At 50.8% G+C, this 17,524-nt stretch overlaps 2 protein-coding genes across 2 annotated transcripts in view; one reads left to right on the plus strand and one right to left on the minus strand.

The window, feature by feature from the left end:
• On the minus strand, nt 5,734-15,738 carry ZMAT2 (zinc finger matrin-type 2). Its single transcript, XM_021410310.1, has 6 exons — nt 15,583-15,738; nt 12,689-12,782; nt 12,011-12,134; nt 10,594-10,667; nt 8,090-8,235; nt 5,734-6,557 (listed from the first exon to the last, which is right to left on the minus strand). The coding sequence occupies exons 1-6, from the start codon at nt 15,598-15,600 to the stop codon at nt 6,414-6,416; spliced, it is 600 nt and encodes a 199-aa protein (XP_021265985.1). The 5' UTR covers nt 15,601-15,738; the 3' UTR covers nt 5,734-6,413.
• Nucleotides 15,803-17,524, plus strand: part of LOC110405493 (histidine--tRNA ligase, cytoplasmic-like) — a 5,278-nt gene continuing 3,556 nt past the window's right edge. The window contains exons 1-4 of the mRNA XM_021410840.1: nt 15,803-16,000; nt 16,076-16,195; nt 16,579-16,674; nt 17,439-17,506. Coding sequence (XP_021266515.1) covers nt 15,836-16,000; nt 16,076-16,195; nt 16,579-16,674; nt 17,439-17,506 — 449 coding nt within the window. The 5' untranslated portion in view covers nt 15,803-15,835. The remainder of the gene's footprint in view (nt 16,001-16,075; nt 16,196-16,578; nt 16,675-17,438; nt 17,507-17,524) is intronic.

The following is a 17,524-nucleotide window of genomic DNA, read 5'->3' on the forward strand; positions in this document are numbered from 1 at the left end:
CAGCTCCCCAAGGCACCCATGTGCCCAGCCAAGCGTATGGGTTTGTTGCTCCCTTCTTGCTGGAAGCGAGAGCAGCTATAGTTTGCGTTGCCCGTGAGGGAAAGCACAGTGAGAGCTCCCGCTGGAAGCTGGGAACAAGCCTGCTGCTGACTGGCCTACAGCTGATGAGCAGCACAGGGTCAGACACCGGGGGCTTGACTACTGGGAGGCAGCAGGATCCTTCCCTGCTGAAGCTTCTGCTCCTGCCATCCCTTGGGAGGAGAAACCAGAGCCCTGAAGGGGGTGGTGGCCATCTCAGTGTGCTATCGATGCTGGTGGGGCACTCTGCCTGCACTTGAGTGCTGGGATGTGAAGCATTAAACATAAATCAAGCCATGCTACAACTGCGCTGGCGTCCCCAGTATGAGAGAGACATTGATAAAATGGATCAAGTGCAGTGGCGGCCACTGATAGCAATACAGCCCCCGAGGAGAGGCTGAGGCTGCATCAGCCTGGAGAAGAGAGCGTGGAGCAGAACCTAACTGCCCTCTTTATTTCCCCAAAGGAAAGATGGAGCCTGTCTCCCTTCAGAGGTGCACAGAGACAAGTATGAGCCTGGGGAAATTTCTGTTAGATACTGGGAAAAGAGCTTCACTATGAGGGTGGTAAAACACTGACGTAGCGACCCGGCAGGGCTAGGAATCGCCATCCTTTTTGAGGCCCTGGTACACCTGATCTACTGGCCCTGCTCTGAGTGGGGCTGGGACAAGAGACCTCCAGATGTCCACAACAGCCCACCCTGATCAGAGGTGAAGCAGCCACCAAGGTGAGGGACACTGATGCCCAGGGTATGTCAGTAATGTTTTCTTGCATTCTCCCTACAGGACACAAGCTTCATGGCAACTCAGAAAGCCAGTGTCTCCATTCCCACTTCAGAGGGGAAGATGTTCTTGCAAGCACAAGGCTGCACAGGGAGCTCATTCCATAGCTGCTGCCTCGTTCCTCTGGAATTAGAGAGCTCTGATCCCAAGCAGAAGGGGAAGAGCTGGGTCTCCGTTATTCTGGGGCCTGGGTCTTGCCCTCTCCTAAGCACCCACTGAGAGGTTCCCCCTAAAATATCCTGGGAGAATATCACCTCTCCTGGGGCTCTGGGAAGGGAGGGGGTCAGTGAGCAGAGAAGTAAGGGCAGGCAGAGGAGAGATGTTTAGGAGAGAGATGATGCCCCTCCTCTATCAGGCAGCGTGTTCCTGGAATGCTGCATGCAGTGCCTGTGTCCCAAGTTTTGACAGAAGATAAAACCAAACAACAAACAAAACCATTGATGTAAGGTTGGAACAATAATTTCCAGGGAGAAGCTTAAGTGAAGCTGCCACAACCGTGCAGAAAGGAGGAGGAGGAGGGCTGACTGCAGAGCCAGGGAGGTGTCACAAGAAGGAAATGCCAGGGGTGAGAGGACAGCTGCAGGCACATAGAACCCCCCCCCCCCCCGCCAGGGCAGACAGCTCCATGTGTTGATGGTGAGAGGGGGTCAGGCTGTCTGGACTGCTGACCCACAAAGAACAGATCAGTGTTCATCAGGCCCAGGTTCCCCTGTGTGTCTGGATGACATGGGGACACTGTCCATGGGGACAGGGGTTCAGATTGACAGACATCCTCCAGCAGAGGAATCATGACACCTGTCCTCACTCTGTGGGTGACGCTATAAGAAACTTGCCTTGCTCTTTCCTATGGTCCTGCAGCCACAAGAATGTGTGCTGCCAGCTCCCAAGGGACTACAGGTCACAGCTCTAACATAACTCTAGCAGCTTCCCTTGGTGGAGTACCCTGATCCTGGGCCTAGAACCTGAAACCTCTCCTCTCCTTGTGGAGCTGGGTTCAATGCATCCTCTCCCCACACACCTCCTTGCATCAACACGTGAGCAACAAATGTGCCTGCATTTCACTTCAAAGCCCCCTGTCTCTGGGCTAGTTTGGCTGTTTCAGGAAGGAAAGGCAGAAAAAAGAAGGATGTTCTCCTCTATCCCCATTTGTTTTGTAGCCATCTGCTTCTGGGGACCTCTGGGGACTCATCTCTGGAGAGGAAATCCCAGTTTTTCCAGCCCTGAACAGCTATGGGAATTTTTCCAGTTTCCCAGTCCTCCCTTCACTTCCTTTCGTGTCCTCACTCTCAGGTCAGGGACCACCCCTACCTGCCCCCCTCCCCTGAGGACAACCCCCCGAGATGCCCCCAGCATCTCTGCCCGCTCCTAGGAGCTCTGCACATCCCTCTCCCCCCCAGCCCTACTTCTTTCCTCTCTGTCAGGGAGATCAGTCACCCAGGGTGCCGACACGCACGCGTCTGACCCCCCCGGGAGGCTGGGGGTGGTGTTCTGCTGCGGGAAGGCGAAGCTGCCATCAGCAGGAGCTTTGATCTGCAGACAATTACAGACAAGAGTAGGACCTCGCCTCGCTCAGCCAATAAATAATGGAATTTGTGCGTTGACACAGACAGATTCCCCCAAACTGTCAGAGAAAGGGAGACAGAGAGTGAGGGGAGCGGGCAGGGAGGGGAGAGGAGGGCAGGTGGAGAAGCAGGGAGCGATGATATGGGAGAATAGCACAAGTCTGGAAGGCAGCGCTGGGGTGCAGAGGAGAAGGGGCCTGTGGAGGGAGAGCAGCACTGAGGAGCATGTATTTGGAGAGGGGAAGGAAAACCAGGCAGGAGCTGTGGGCAGGGAGGGGGTGATGCACACACAGCAGGCTGGAAGCAGAGGAAAAATCTGGAGGTGGAAAGAAAGAGAAGGAGGAACAAAGGCACGGCCATGCTGCTGGGCCCCACGCTGCCTGGCAGATAGCGCTGCTGTGGGCAGGAACTTGTTCCGACCCTGCAAGGAGCCCCCAAGGCACCCACGCATGCGGGGTTTGGTCAGACCCTGCCACCAGCCGAAATCTGCCCTGGGAGCACAACTGCCCCAAAGCAGCCTTGTGGCCCGTGCTCCTCCACTCCTCCCCATCTCCAGCCTGGGGCTGCTTGCCCTCCAGCTGATGATGGTTTTTGCTTCGCTTCCAATGAAGAAACACCCCCTCATGCTCACGAACCCATGGGGCCCTCCAGCCTCACTCAGCTGCAGGAGCAGATCTGGTGGCATGGGAAAGCCACAGGAGCTGCCTCTTTATAATAGAACGATTGGGTTGGAAGAGACCTCAAAGATCATTCAGTTCCAACCCCTGCCATGGGCTGGGTGCCCCCCACCAGATCCAACTGCCCAGGGCCCCATCCAGCCTGGCCTTGGGCACCTCCAGGGATGGGGTGCACAGCAGCCTCCTGATTTTCTCTGAAGGAAGGGGGAATGCAGCCCCACAATCGTGTGTGGTGCTCAGCCTCCCTGTACAGCTTCAGTCCCCACCCCCTCATATGAGATCAGGGAGGAAGAGGGCTGGGAGAGATGTGAGAATAAGATGGATTTTTGTTTTCTCTGGGGTCTGCTGTGCCACCTGAGTGCTTCTCCAAACACTGCCATCAGTGTTTAATGGGATGGAGCAGCAATGGGCAGGCTGAGGCTGGCTACAGCCCCCTGTCTGGCTGGGCTAGGCACACAATGGTCCGGGTGCATCCCACACGCTATGAGCAACCGCCCCAGCCAGGGGTCTCGCACCTTCCACTGAGGTGCTGAGCCCAATGGAAACGCCCCTCTTTCCTCTGCTGGCTCTCAGCTGGGCCTTTTCTAACCCATGGAAGGGCAGCACAAAGCAGGCTGCAGGTGGGGCGACAGCGAAGTGGGAGGCAGCAGGCACCATTTGCCGGTGGCAGGGAGCGGGAAGGACAGCAGACGAGCTGAGACCTACCTCCTCCAGGTGAAACCCAGAGATCAGTGAGGGCATACCCAGCACCACCCAGCTCATAGAGCAGCATGAGGTGAGAGTGCTAGCGAAGAGCCAAGGACAGCGCTGCCTGTGTGCTGGGGGCAGAGAGCAATGGATTAAGACTCCAGCCAGCAGCACCAGGCAGTGGTGGGAGCAAAGAGTTAACGCAAAGTGTGCAGGGAATGCTATCTGTCTCTTCTCTAAATATTATTTCCTCCCATGAAACCAGCTTTTCATCCTTGGCTAGAGGCAGCTCCCACTGCTGGGAATCCGGCAAGAGCTTGTATCTGTGGCTGCACACACCACCGCTCCCAGCACGCGTGCAGGCAGAGCCGCACTCCCCCTGGGACAGGGACAGCAGCTCCGGCACAGGGACCAGCGGCAGCGCTGTCAGTGCCACGAGGGTGCTAGGTCCAAGGCTGCAAATGGCCCCAGGCTTGAGCTTAGAGAACAGGCTTCAACTGAGGGCTGTTAAAAAAAAAAAAAAAAAAGCCCTCTCCTACTCTGCTGTACTGCAGAGGGATTTCCTCCCCCATCTCCCATGTGAGGCACAGAGTGACGGAGAGCTGCAGGCAGCGGCAGGCTGTGGGCTCCCGAAGGCTCCATCAGACCTGGAAAAGAGAAGGGCATGCAGGAGCCCCTCACTGCAGTGCATGCTGTGTGCTCCGTGGGGAAACCACCAGCACAAACTGTGAAAGCCAAAGTGTGCAGAGCAGCCTCTGTCCTTTCCCCAGGAGGGCTCTACTGGACCACGGCACAGCCCAAAAGCATTTGTCTAATCATCTTAATTCAGGCTGCAGCGAGGGTCTGGTTGTCTGCAGAGCTGGTGGCTGAGATAAAATGGCTGCTACTAAATCTTGTCTGAAACAACCTAAACTTTTAATGTGCGTGAAACAGAACCATGGCAGCATCCCTTTGCTGCCCCAGAGGGCACAAAGGCACAAGCGTCTTCTCTCTCCCATTCAGCAGGAGCCACGTGCTGCAGTCTGAGCAGCGCTGGGTACGTGGCTGGAATGAAAGTTGCCTTCCAGCTCGAGTGCTCAGGGAGTGTTTGCTGAAGTCTGAGGATTGCCAAGTTAAAAGGGTCAAATCTCCAAGGACAGTTGTATCTGACTGGCTATATATCATTTCAATAGCATCTTCAACGGGGATTATAATCTGAATTGAAGTGGAAAGACCCGAGGCAATGAAGCTGTCAGCAGTCTAAGATTAAGGAATTAAAACAGCAGCAGAGCATTACAGGATTTGTTCTAGATGTATTAGAAAGAGCAGGCTAAACACACTTCAGCCTTCCTCGGGTCGGAAATTTCATAAAAGTACAGAGAAGGGCAAGAACAAGGATCTCATCAATGTACATAAAAGAGAGAGGAGAGAAAGGGAGCAAGACTGAGCTATGAAAACCCAGCCACGCAAAACATAAATCCTAACTGGAGACGGAAATGAGTCACACAAGGTTTGACTGAAGTAAATAAAAGCAGAAATGAAGTGGACTTAGGGGAGGGCAGAGGTGAAATGACACTGAAAGCCAGCAGACAGGGTAAAAGTGGCCCTTGATATATGAAGGCTGGTAAATTCTGGAACGCAGCCCAGCCTGCTCTTGGACTGCCTAATGGAAACGCAGGTCCTCAGTGCTGTCCACCCTTCCCGCCTCCGCCCCCCCCAATTTCTTACATGCATCTGAAGAACCACGTTAAAATGCAAACAAATGACAGCAACTGCCTGCAGAGGGGGGAGCTGGCAGCTGAGCAAGTACTCCCTGAAGGAGAGGACAGGCAAGCTCTGCCTTCGCCTCTGTGGAGCACCCCTGAAGGCCACCACCAGCAATGTGCACCGCAGGAGACATCGGCAACTCTTCTCAGAGGGAGGCAGCAGCTCTCAAAACAAAGAAGGAATCAAACTCCCACCAAAGGGCCAATTGAAACTATCCATTTATTTTGGGCAAATCGCACACACTGTTCTTTCATTTGCTCTATCCTAGATCAGCCCTAGGGAGGAGCTTCTCCCTTGGATTAAAGATATCAAAGTTATGGCACAAAACACAAAGAAAATCAGGGAAGAATCCCTTACAGATAAAACACATTGGAAAGTTTCAGTAACCTGGACTCCATGCATCCCCCAGCTCTGCTTAGCACAAGCCAAAAGGTTCAGGCTGTACAAAACAGCACCACTCACCGTGACACAATTCCTTCAGTTACGTGTTCCAAAAAGAAACTGGATGCCTCTCTGCATCTCACGACCTCAGAACAACGATGCCCAGCTGACAACTAAAATAATTCTGAACAATGCCATCTGTACAGAACTGCTGCACTTTATTGACACAAAACTGTACCCAGCAGAACATTTCCCTGCACACACAAGGCTGAAGAGCACTGATGAACAGCCAGATCTAGGACACAGAAGGAGGTGGGAAGCTAATGACAGGTGGAGCTTGTTCTGCAGCACAGGTAGAGCATGGAATCGCTTTTCAACTCCTCTGGCCAACTTCTACTGGGAGATATACACACAAGTCCTCAGTCAAGTCTTAAAAGAATTTTCCAGAGTCCCCTGGGTAAAAACAATCTGCTTCAACAAAGAGTAGAGTCCAGAGCTTCTCAGTGATTCTTTTTGGTTGAGCCAAAACCAGAGAAACCCATCACAGCTGCCATTTCATCATCCTCTTCAAAAGTCAAATCTTCCTCTGCCCTCCTTTTCTTTTCTCTCTGCTTCTCCTTCTTGTAGGCTTTGGCCTTTTCCTCCTGCAGCAAGGAAGAGAACAGCAAAATAATCTGGACTTCTTGAGCTAAGTAAGCTTTTAAGACACTGGGCACTGCAGAGTTAACCCAAAACCCAAGTCCTACCAACAGAACCCAAATTGTATCTGAAGAAATAAAACAGCCAGCAGAAATCTTGGCCTGCAGCCTCCCAGGAGGTTTATACTGCCTACAGACCACCCACTTTCACCCCAGGGGGGAAGTGGCACGCAGAAGATGCAGCCAAAGCGATGCGCCATGAAATCATCAGCTCTCTCTTGCAAGCAAAAGGCAGAGGTTTCACCTGGAATCAACACTGAGAAGGTGGGAAGGGGCTGCTCGTAAAGCAGGAGGCATTTCCATCACACAATGCCCTGTTCCAACGGCTGTGACGCCGAATGTCACTGCCTGCCAGCTTTCAGTGCGGTAGAGTGACAGCTGCTCATTGGAACAGAAGTTGAGCTCTAAGTGGCTTTGGGGGTTTTGGCATCAAAGAGTTTGCACTGCGCTAATCAAAGTGCTTTGCTCTGTATGGATCACAAGCCCTGGAACAGCGCCAGGCTGGTACTGGGCGACACGCAAGTATGGCTTCAGCTCCCAACTTAGCAACTGATCCTGCCATTCCCATCACCATCCTCTGCTCTGCAGCTACTGCAGACAGCCAGGCCCTGGAGAAAACTGCACCAAAAGCTGCTGCTGATGATTTCTTTGTTGTCATGCATTGATTGGCAATAGCTTTTCTACCCACAGCACACTCAGCACTGCTAGGGCATTGTCTCCTGCCTCCCCCAGACAGAGCAGGCTCAGCAGCACCAAGGCCTGTGTCAGAGCAGAGCACGGGGCTGCCAAGCTCTAGGACTTGCACCCTGAGAAGCAAAGCTGGGGGCTTTGACAGGGACATTCAAACATGCAGCGCGTTCAGTTTTTGTATGAATGCTGATGAAGGAGAATTATGCACAGAAGCTCCTTAACTGTCAGAACTCTGTCAGTTGTTTCTCAGATATAAACCTGATCTTCATTTCAGGGAACTGGCACCTAAGCCCAGGTTTGAGAGGAATCTGATGCCTTCCACTGCCTCCACACACATCCCACAGCACAGCACGCCACTCACAAAGCCCTTCTTCACTTGGGGAAGCCACACAAAAGCAATGTGCCACATAGAGGAGGAATCTCAGCAATCCCCAGAACCATAGCACACCTCATGAAGACTAGGAACAAGTATACAGGTCTGTTTATCAGAGCATGTAAATTCAAATACAAGTAATGGGATAAAAAGCAGGTGTACTGTCAGGGCTGCAGTACCCTTAGTAGAAACTTTAAGTATCAGAAGTTATCCTCATGCATAAAGAAGGAAAAAGGCTTTCCAGGGACAATAATGGAAACCATTTTTAAGAAAACAAACAGCGAGCCAAGAAACCCACTCAGAGCAGCAGATAAGAAGCCTACACTACCAAGTAGAAGATCTCTGTTAAACAGGATAAGAAACCAGGGCTGCTTTCCTCAGGGGTTCCGCTTTGTCAGCTGTTGCCCACACTCACCTCCTCGCGGAGCTCCTTCATCCTCTCCTCGAAGTCATAGTCCTTCTGCTTCTCCTCCATCTTCTTCTTGTTCACCTCAAAGCGTTTCTTCACCTGGTCCAGCGTGGAGCGCTCCACCCGCATGGACATGCCCAGGTTTCTCTGGTCTGGAAGAACAGAGCTAGCCATGTTCAGCAACATCCTTAGCCTTTAAAGGTCTGTACACAGCACCCTTCCCTGCTCCCAGGTCAGGTATGTCGGCACAGCACCCCGCCACCACTCAAAGGATAGGGAGCAGCTTTCTCCTCATGTTCTTGAGCAACAAAGATCAGCATCACACTGTACAAAGTGCCCAGACACCAGGGATTCCTCTCAACACCAGCTTTCCCTAAGGACACACCAGGTAACTCAGATCCAGCCTGGGGAGTCTGACACAGCAGTACCCTCTTCCCCACCTCCCCTGAAAGGTATACACTTTCTGCCTTCATGTGGTTCCACACTGCATGCATTGGGATTTCTTATGTCAGAGAAGATTAGGTGGGATTTAGGGGTATACCATAACTTAGACAAGTCAGTGACTAGAGTGATCCTTGTATTGCTTGTACAAAGAGGAAGATGCAACCTTTTCTTTTTAGGTTCCATATTAGGAAGCTCCTGACCATGCTGGTGTTCTGATACTTCAGGAAATCATTATCTTGGACCAGGGAAATAAAGACTGGAGCATTGAAAAATGGGTCAGAATAAAACTAGCAAGCTGACTTCCCTTGGCTGTGGGAGAAGCAAAAGAATCAGCTTTCAGTAAGAGACCCTGACTACACAGAACATTTCCAGCTAAAGCAAACCAATGAAATATCAAGACAGGCCTCTAACTCAGTGGCTTTTTAGAGCAGACTCCCACATTTTCACTCATGAATGAGCCCCGTGGGAAAGGGTCACTCCCAGCTATGCGTCCAGCCCACACTGCCTGGTGGATCCAAACAGCCTGCTGATGTTAGCAGCCATGCACGGGTCTGTCCCAGGATTGCAGCAGCATTGGAAAGTTCAAACTACGCATCAGGAACTAGCAAGAGTGCTGGTAGAACAAACAGATTTCAGTCGGGTTTCAGTGCTGGATCAAAAGCTCCTAAGTTTACTCACATTGTACCAAAGAGCTATGCCACTTTGCAGTCAGAGCTCAAGCTTTCATCTCAGGACCTTGCAGAAAGACACACTAGGATTCCAGATTCTCTCAAACAGACTTGCTGCTGATCTCTCAACGTCAGACAAAGAGCTTCTTTGTCATTCTCTCATTCACATAAAAGTACATGGTCTTAATGCAATGGGTTTCCATCCTCAAATTACAGAAAACTCGCCCTCAGTTCTTCTTTAAAGCCTCCCATTTCTCAAAGGTTTCAACACCAGGAGCAGTCTCCCACTAAAGGAAGGGATGCTGAGTATTGCTTTGTACAAGAGGGTGGACAGGTCTGCATCACATACAACACCATCTCTTTGAAAAACAGCCATTTGTTGACCGACACAGAGAACCAAAATCACCTTTAGGAGTAGAATACCATGCCAAGAGCGTGTCATTGTGTCCTTTTGCTCCTTTACTTGCTCCACATTCACCACTCCCTGAATGTGCCAAATAGAAGTAATGCTGACTCATGAAATGTGGGTCAATTCAATGAAGGCACAGTCCTGTTTTGACTGCATTCCACTACTGTCTTACTCCAGTAAAACACAGCAAAGAAATATGTCCATCAAAGGCAAGAAAAAAGAGTTGCCAGTTATCTTTGGCTAAGTAAACTGCATGATCACAACAATACAGAAGAAACATGAATCTGTGTGGTTTACACTTTGCACTCTGGAAATCCTATCTTTGTGTGATCACATCTGAACAGCTGCGCAGAACAGCAATAGCATCACAAAGAAACTTGGGAGTCATCCTGTCCCACTCCTGCTTCTGCCATACTTCAGCAAACCACATCCTCCACCCTTGTCAATTCTGATTTGTACCCTGGAGCTCAGAGACCAGCTAGCTCTGAGCTTCACACTCAAATTCTACAAAAAAAGAAGCTTACGATCCAAAAATAGGCTAGTCAAAGAAATTCTTAGGTCAGTAAAAGGTCCATACTTTTCACTTATCTAAGAATTTATTTAAGTTTAAATGCTATTAAAAAAAATCTCTCTCCAGAGAGATGTCTGCAGGAGACATCAGGATTTGCTGAGCCTGAGCTTCGTGCAGTGCAGACACTCTGAGTGGAAAAAATAATTCTACCTAAACAGAACAAAAGACTCACTATTTCTTCTGGGCTTATTCCATATAAATGGTCCATCAGCCTGGAGAAGATGCCATGAGGTAAAGACAACATCTCCACAGCTCTCAAGAGTAAACTCTGCCCATATTCCAATCACCAAAGCACACTTTGATCTATGTGTAAATGTTAGGCACTCAGACACTGGTCTGAAGGGGAACACGTTCCCATGAAGGGAACAGCCTACAGAGTTGCACCAGCACTCCAACAACACAGAATAATTGTCCTTACGTTTTTTGCCGTTGATGTGATCCAAGAAGTTAATGGAGTCTTTCACCACGCAGTCACATACATTACAGTAATACCTAGCAGGAGAGAGAGAGAAAAAAAAAACATTAACTCCAAAGCATGAGATAAACCTCACAGAACAACAATTTGAAATTACCTAAAATGCAAAATCTCCATGTCATTTGAACCTACTAGTTCTAACTCAGACTGCTGCTCTAGGCTAAACTCAAACCAATCCAAAGCCACAGCACTCAAAGTCCTCACTGGAGCAACCAAAACAAGCACAATCCCAGCAACTGCATCATCTGGTCTCAGTCACTGAAAGATCAGGCTTCTGATTAGGACACAACTCTATCCAGGCCGAGAAGGAAGCTACTTCAGGGAAAAGATGTGTAAGGCCATACTCCAGACTGACAGAGCAGCCAAAGTCAGTGCAGGATTTACCAGCCCTGATGCTGATGCCGCTCCAAGAGATGATATAAACCAAAAAGAGCTGAATCATAACAATGATGGACATGGCTTCTTCCCCTTCCAGTTGCAAAGAACAAGGTGGAATGGTCTCTGCAACATCCCAATGTTCAGCTGCCCTCCTCCACAGCAGGACTGGCCACACAGCCCAGGATTCCCCTTGGATTCTGACTGCAGCCTGCTGCAGGCTCTCACTCAGCTGCAAGGCAAGTCTTCCCACACCTATCACCTTGCAGAAGCAACTCCCTGCTTTCCACCCATCTTAACAGCTTTGGCACAGCTGGCATTTGTATCCCTGGGTATTGGTCAGGGCTGTCTGGTGCTCTCCCTGGCACTACTGGCTACTAGGCTATGATAGTGAGGCACCAACAGGCATACTCTTAAAATGGCACAAGCTTAATGCATGCACTTCAGCATCTGGATGGCGTAGGGAAAGCCAAGAACCCTTTCAGCCTTTGGCCAAACATGTCCTATTCCCCTGCAAAAAAACAGGGACAAGATGACCTTTAAAGGTCCTTTCCAACTCAAATGATTCCACAATCCTATGTTCCACACACAGAGAGACCAGATGCCATTCCTAAGAATGGTATCTGGATATTTCTTTCTCCCACTCCCAACACTTGGACATCACAACAACAGATCAAGCCTCACTGCAAGGAAGCCTCCTGGCTAACAAAACCCAAGTGGGCAGCAGAGATCTACCTCAGCTATTCCAAGAGGGCAAAGCAACGCTGATCTCAAGCCATAACACCTGAAGTGGCTCAGTTTGCTGTGTCTCTTTCACACATTATCCCGAAGACACAGTTTAGGTGTAATGCAGTGTAGTGCTATCTCACCAGCCTTAAATACAGGGGAAAAATCCCCACCAGCACTCTGTAAGGGCTCACTGCTTTATCACAGCCCCACACGTTATCAACACAATCCAGATTCCAACAAAAAGGGCAGGACATACCCTCCCATCTCTGACTGAGGGGTAGTTTTGGTAATGACAATGGTTTTCCCCAGCTTCGATTCCAAGTCCACTTTGTAGTCTCGGTGCCGCAGAAGTTCCCTTTTGACAGGCTGAGCTGGTTTGCCTAAAACATAAGCAAAAGTCTCAGATGTTCATCAGAAAAGGTCAAGCTTGCCCTGCTGGATTTCACACTCCTCTTTGTCAAGGGGAGCATATCAGAAACCCATGATTTGTGCAGAAATAGCACTCAAGTTTTTGTTTGTTTTGTTGTTTGCTTGGTTTTTGTTTTGTTTTTGAAGTTAGTAAAGGATATCACCTCCTCCTCACTATGTAAGCTAAAATTAAGACTGTTAGAAGAAACAGGCAGATCTGTGAGGTACCTCCAGCTCTGACTGGGGTCATACTCTCAAGATCTTCCTGTTTCCAGGGGCTGATTATTCCTCTCCCTCCACAAAGAATAGGCCAACAGAGACAAAGATTCTCAGTAATTATTTTTGTCGGGGAAAAAAAAAAAAAATCAGTGGCTAGCACAGGAAAAAAGGATCAGAGCAAGCCAGCCTTGAATTGCTTCTATTTCCCTTTGGGGTTTCATTTCTAGCTGCTCTATCGCTCCCAGGAGGGTTTGGGTGAGTCACTGCCAAAAGAGCAAAGCTTGCCTGGAGTCAGTACACTACCCACCATCTTTCTTTTCTCTCTCCTCCGTGAGCCGCTTCTCTGCAAGTTTCTCATATTCATCTTTGTCCCACTTTCGGCGGAAGTCCAAGTTCTTCGTCTGAGAAGGAAACAAAGCGTATTAACATTTATCGTACAGTCTGACTAGCTCTAAGGGGAGACTGAAGAAAGACATGGAAATGTTTGACCTAACAGGCCACAGTAGTGAGTTAGGGGCACCACACTACTTTCCCATGTCCTCTGTTTTCATATCCAGGAACTAACAGGATAACACTGAGCATGCCTATATCTACTTCTTCTAGAAGGATTGCTTAGAACTGAACAAAGTAATGAGCTTATCTTAATAGTTCCCAAGATGATCACTCATTCCTTCCTTTTGAAAAACAGGCACAAACAGCGTTGAAACTGCTAGACCCAAAACTGCACAAGCACCACCCGATGAACACAAGATAGTCATTAGCAGATTATATACGCTTCTTCCAAAGATTAAATCTCAGTTACAAATACCAGACAAGGAAGACAGGAAGATGCAGGAGTACAGAAGAAGGATGTGTCTCCCTGCTCTCAAAGATATCAGCAGTACATTTACATGTCATGGGAACCAAAATACTGAGTTTGCTACTGAATCACAGGAACCATGAAGAGTTTTTCAACTGAGGCATGCATGGGAGCAGAACAAAAAAAGCTCTGAAAACTCCAAATGTCAAAGCAGGACATGGAGATATTAGGAAAGGTTACTGTGATACACACAGTGAGCTGCCCCCCTCCTTTAACTCCCCATTTTAGTCAACCAGTGAATGGAAGAAACATTTTGGAAGCAGCGTGACCCTTCATCAGTCCCTGAAAGCACTTTAAACTGGCAGTGACAGGATAAACAGTGTGAAGAGAGGCAGAATTCAGGTAAAGCTGGCACCAGATTAATAACACGACTAGGGTAAAAGTCCCCCCACCCCCAAAAGAACAGACACCAATGCTGAGGGCAGAAGTGATTTGCCAAGAACTCTTTTTCTATTCACACACTGACTTGGCACAGCACCTTCCCAGCGGCTGCCCAGCATGCAGCAAGGGCCACAAGCCCCTGCACTTGGCAATGGTCAGGGCTTACAACTCACACACTTCTCTACCCTGTTAAGAAGATAACTCCCATACAGCTAGAAAGCTGCATTTCACTCAGGGTGGCAGTGAAAGGCTCTCGGTTTCATATATAGAAAAAAAAAAAAAAAGGAGGGATGTATTTTAAAACACCTCCAGGAAAAGAGGACCCACCCCCACCCACTGCCTCTCTGCTCATCCAAATCAAGAACCCAATCACAATCTAAAGAAAATAAATCCCATTTGAAGCTATAGCAGCAGCAGCAGCCATTTAATGATTTCTCCTCTGGCAATCCTTCAAATGGAGTGAACAACTACTGATAAGAACGAAAATACCTTAGGGAAGTAGAGAAAAATTCTCATTTATTCCCAGAGCTTCTAAAGCACTTTAAGCATGTCATAACAGGTTTTATTAACCACCCTGAGCAAAAGACAAGAAAATATCACAGAGTGCAAATTAATGTTTTGGGGTATTTTCCAGAACCTAGATTCTCCCGCATAGCAGCACATTATCACAAATCATGACCACTCAGAGCCCCAGGAGGAGACAACTTACTTGCTGCTTCACTCTTCTGTTGTAATAAAAGGGAAATTGCTGTTCATGGATCTTTTACCATCTCCCTAGTGCCGGTGCAATGAAAGAAAGCAAACCCGGCTGCGTGCTGGGCATCTCTGACAAGATCTTGGATAGACATTATCCAAAGAACTTTTTTTTTTTTCTTAATTGTTCTGACAGAGGAAGGGTTGCAGCAAGCGCTAACCTCTCCAACCTCTTTTTCTAACAGCTAATAACCAAAACTGCCCTGGAGCCTCCTGTTCACTGTGGATGTAGGCACCAAATGACTGACGCAGCATCAGTGTCAAAGCCCAAGCATAGGCACAGGAGTCTCTGCCCTGGCTCTAAGTAACAGGATCACAACCCCAAGCAGTTGAAAACAAAACTTCACCTCCTCGTTCCCTGGCAGGCATCCTGCTCCACGTGCTCTCCCGGCATTGCTTGTTTTCAGCAAGTGGCTTCAAGCAAAGGGAAGATTTGCCAAGGAAGCAGAAGAACACAGCCCTACAGTGCTGAGCTGTTCTAGGTATTAGAGGAGCTGTCTGAACCAGCCTGGCTCTCCAGTCAGTTCACACCAACAGTATTTGCCTCACTCACCCTATCTCAGCATTCCCAACACCAAATCCTGCAGCTCCACAAAGGCAGCAAGACCTCACTGCCCTGCCACACAAACCAAACAACCCCACGAAGTAATCACACCTCACAGGAGTTATCACTGCCACAGATAAGGTGGCTTCCCCATGCAAGGCAAAGGGGCAGCTGGCAGACACTTCAGCACACAGCAGGACAGGCCCTTATCAACTGCACAAACGGGCTGAAAAGCAGCAGGGCAGGACGAGGGCGGACAGCAGGGAGGGGGATGCCTGCACACACCCCCCGCCGAGCACCAGGATGCCGCGGGACAGGTCCGATCCCTTCAGCTGAAGGAGAAGGGGTGCTTGCGAGGCAGGCCAGGCCCTAAGAAGGGAAGACAGGGGTTGGTCTCATCCCCCTTCAAACTCTCGGGGTCCCTGACCGTCCCCTAGCCGCCCACGGAGCAGCGGAGACGAGAAGTCCCGCGCAGGCCCCGCCGCGTCCCCTCGGAAAGGCCCTGCCCCGCGGCCCGCCCACAGGCCCCGAGCCCGGCCCGGCTGCCCCACCCCCACCCTGAGCGCCCCGCGCCTCCGGAGCGGCCCCTCCCGCCGCGGTCCTGCCCGTGACATGCCCACGGTCTCTGGGGAGGAGGGAGCACGGCCCCGCCGGCGGCACCTACCCCGCTGCCCGACGCCATGTTGAGCTGCAGGCGACAAGGGAACGGGAACTGTCGCGCTATGCGCGCCCGCGTCGTAAAGCGAAGCAATCCACCCAAACACCAACGAGTGCACAGCACTTCGACCTAGAGCGGCGCGACTCCCCACCGCTTCCGGTCTCTGCCGCCCGCCATTGGCTGCCCGGCCGGAGCGCCCCGCCCACAGCAGTGCTCTGGTCTCGTCCTGCCGTGGGAACTCTATGGTCCCGGTTCGGTCATGCTGTGGACGTGCCCGCTCGTTGCGGCCGCCCGGTGCCCGGTGCGGCTTTCCCGGCCCTGCCCGCGCCCCGGCCCGCTGCTGCTCGGGATCCTCTGCCGGCAGGTGCGGGCAGCGGCGGGCTCAGCCGGTGTTGAGTGTGGCCCGGCTCTGAAGACGCCCAAGGTAAGGGCAGCGTGATGCGGCGTGGTACGGCGGGGGCTGTCCCGGCGCTCAGCGGCCGCTCTTCGTCCCGCCCAGGGCACCCGTGACCACCACCCCGCGCAGATGGCGCTCCGCGAGCGGCTCTTCGGCACCGTGGTGGCGTGCTTCAAGCGGCACGGGGCGGCCGCCATCGACACCCCCGCGCTGGAGCTGCGGGTGAGGACGCGGAGCCCTGGCTCGGAGGGCACTGGGAGGTGGGGGGTGTCCCCCGGTGCTCCCCACTCCAGTCGTGACACTGGGCGCCCTTCCATCCCATGCGATTCTTTCGGGAGTCCTCACCCTGTTCCTGTTCCCTGTCCTTTATGCGAGGGGCTGAGGGTCTCCAGGAAGGTGGGGAGGCCACGCTGCTCTCACAGGGCCTCGCGGTGGCTTCAGCCTGAAAAACGAACATCCTGCCTCAGTGACGGCTCACAGCCGAGCTTTGGGTCGGGTCACTACTCAGAGGTCGGGCTCCCCTGCTTGTCCTCTGTGCTGGGGAGCGCGTGCTTTGCATCTCGCTGTTCCTTGCCTCCTCTGACTGTCACCTCACTTCTCTCTAGGAAACGCTGATGGAGAAGTATGGAGACAACTCAAGGCTCATCTATGAGCTGCAGGATCAGGGAGGAGAACTGCTGGCTCTGCGCTACGACCTGACTGTATCCTGCCTTTACTGCATGCAGAATATGCAGCTTTGGTGGCAGGAACAGATACGAACTGAGATTATAGCCACCTCTGCCTAGTTTATAGGCATTAGGTAGATCATCTATGTCCTGAACTGTCTGCAGATCCCAACTTTTTCCCATCAAGATGACTGAAGGCTCCTTCCCACTAGCCAGTGGACATCCCTTCCAGTCTGATTTTTTTTTTTAAATCTGTGACCTTCTTTCAAATCAGCTCCCAGCTTGTCTGATATCTGCAGGAAAGCTGCCCTTTCTTCCTTTGTCTGTGCTCATTCAGTATGCTCCGTGTTGCTGATCTTACTGCTTCCTTGTTACAGTGTCCAGCTCTGTGCCCTGCTGTCCAGGCCATGCCACCTTTCCAGTGCTGTGGTAGTTCTGAGAAAGCAAAGGTGTTTGCTGCATATAGAAAGCAAGCATCCATCCTGGGCCTTTTCCATCTCCATAACACACCTAAAAAGCTCTTGTGCACTATATGCTGTATTTTCTCTATGTCACACATTAAGAAAGCAAAATGACCTAGTAAAGGTCTATGTTGGCACGGTGTTGACTTGCTGTGGTTATGGAGGAAATGCAGTTGTACTACAGGAGCACAGCATTCTCATGACAGTGGTATTCATCATCAGCAAGGCTGTGGTTTGGTTCCAGCTCTGGAGGTGAAATGAAGATGGGGAGCTTGAGGTTTAGCTTTTTGCACCTCAGAGGAGCTCCCTATTCCCATCCTTAACTCTTCAGTCCCCCAGGTGCCCTTTGCTCGCTATTTGGCAATGAACAAAATCACCAACATCAAGCGCTACCACATCGCCAAGGTGTACAGACGGGACAACCC

The sequence above is a fragment of the Numida meleagris genome, chromosome 12, assembly GCF_002078875.1.
Source record: "Numida meleagris isolate 19003 breed g44 Domestic line chromosome 12, NumMel1.0, whole genome shotgun sequence".
Taxonomy (NCBI): domain Eukaryota; kingdom Metazoa; phylum Chordata; class Aves; order Galliformes; family Numididae; genus Numida; species Numida meleagris.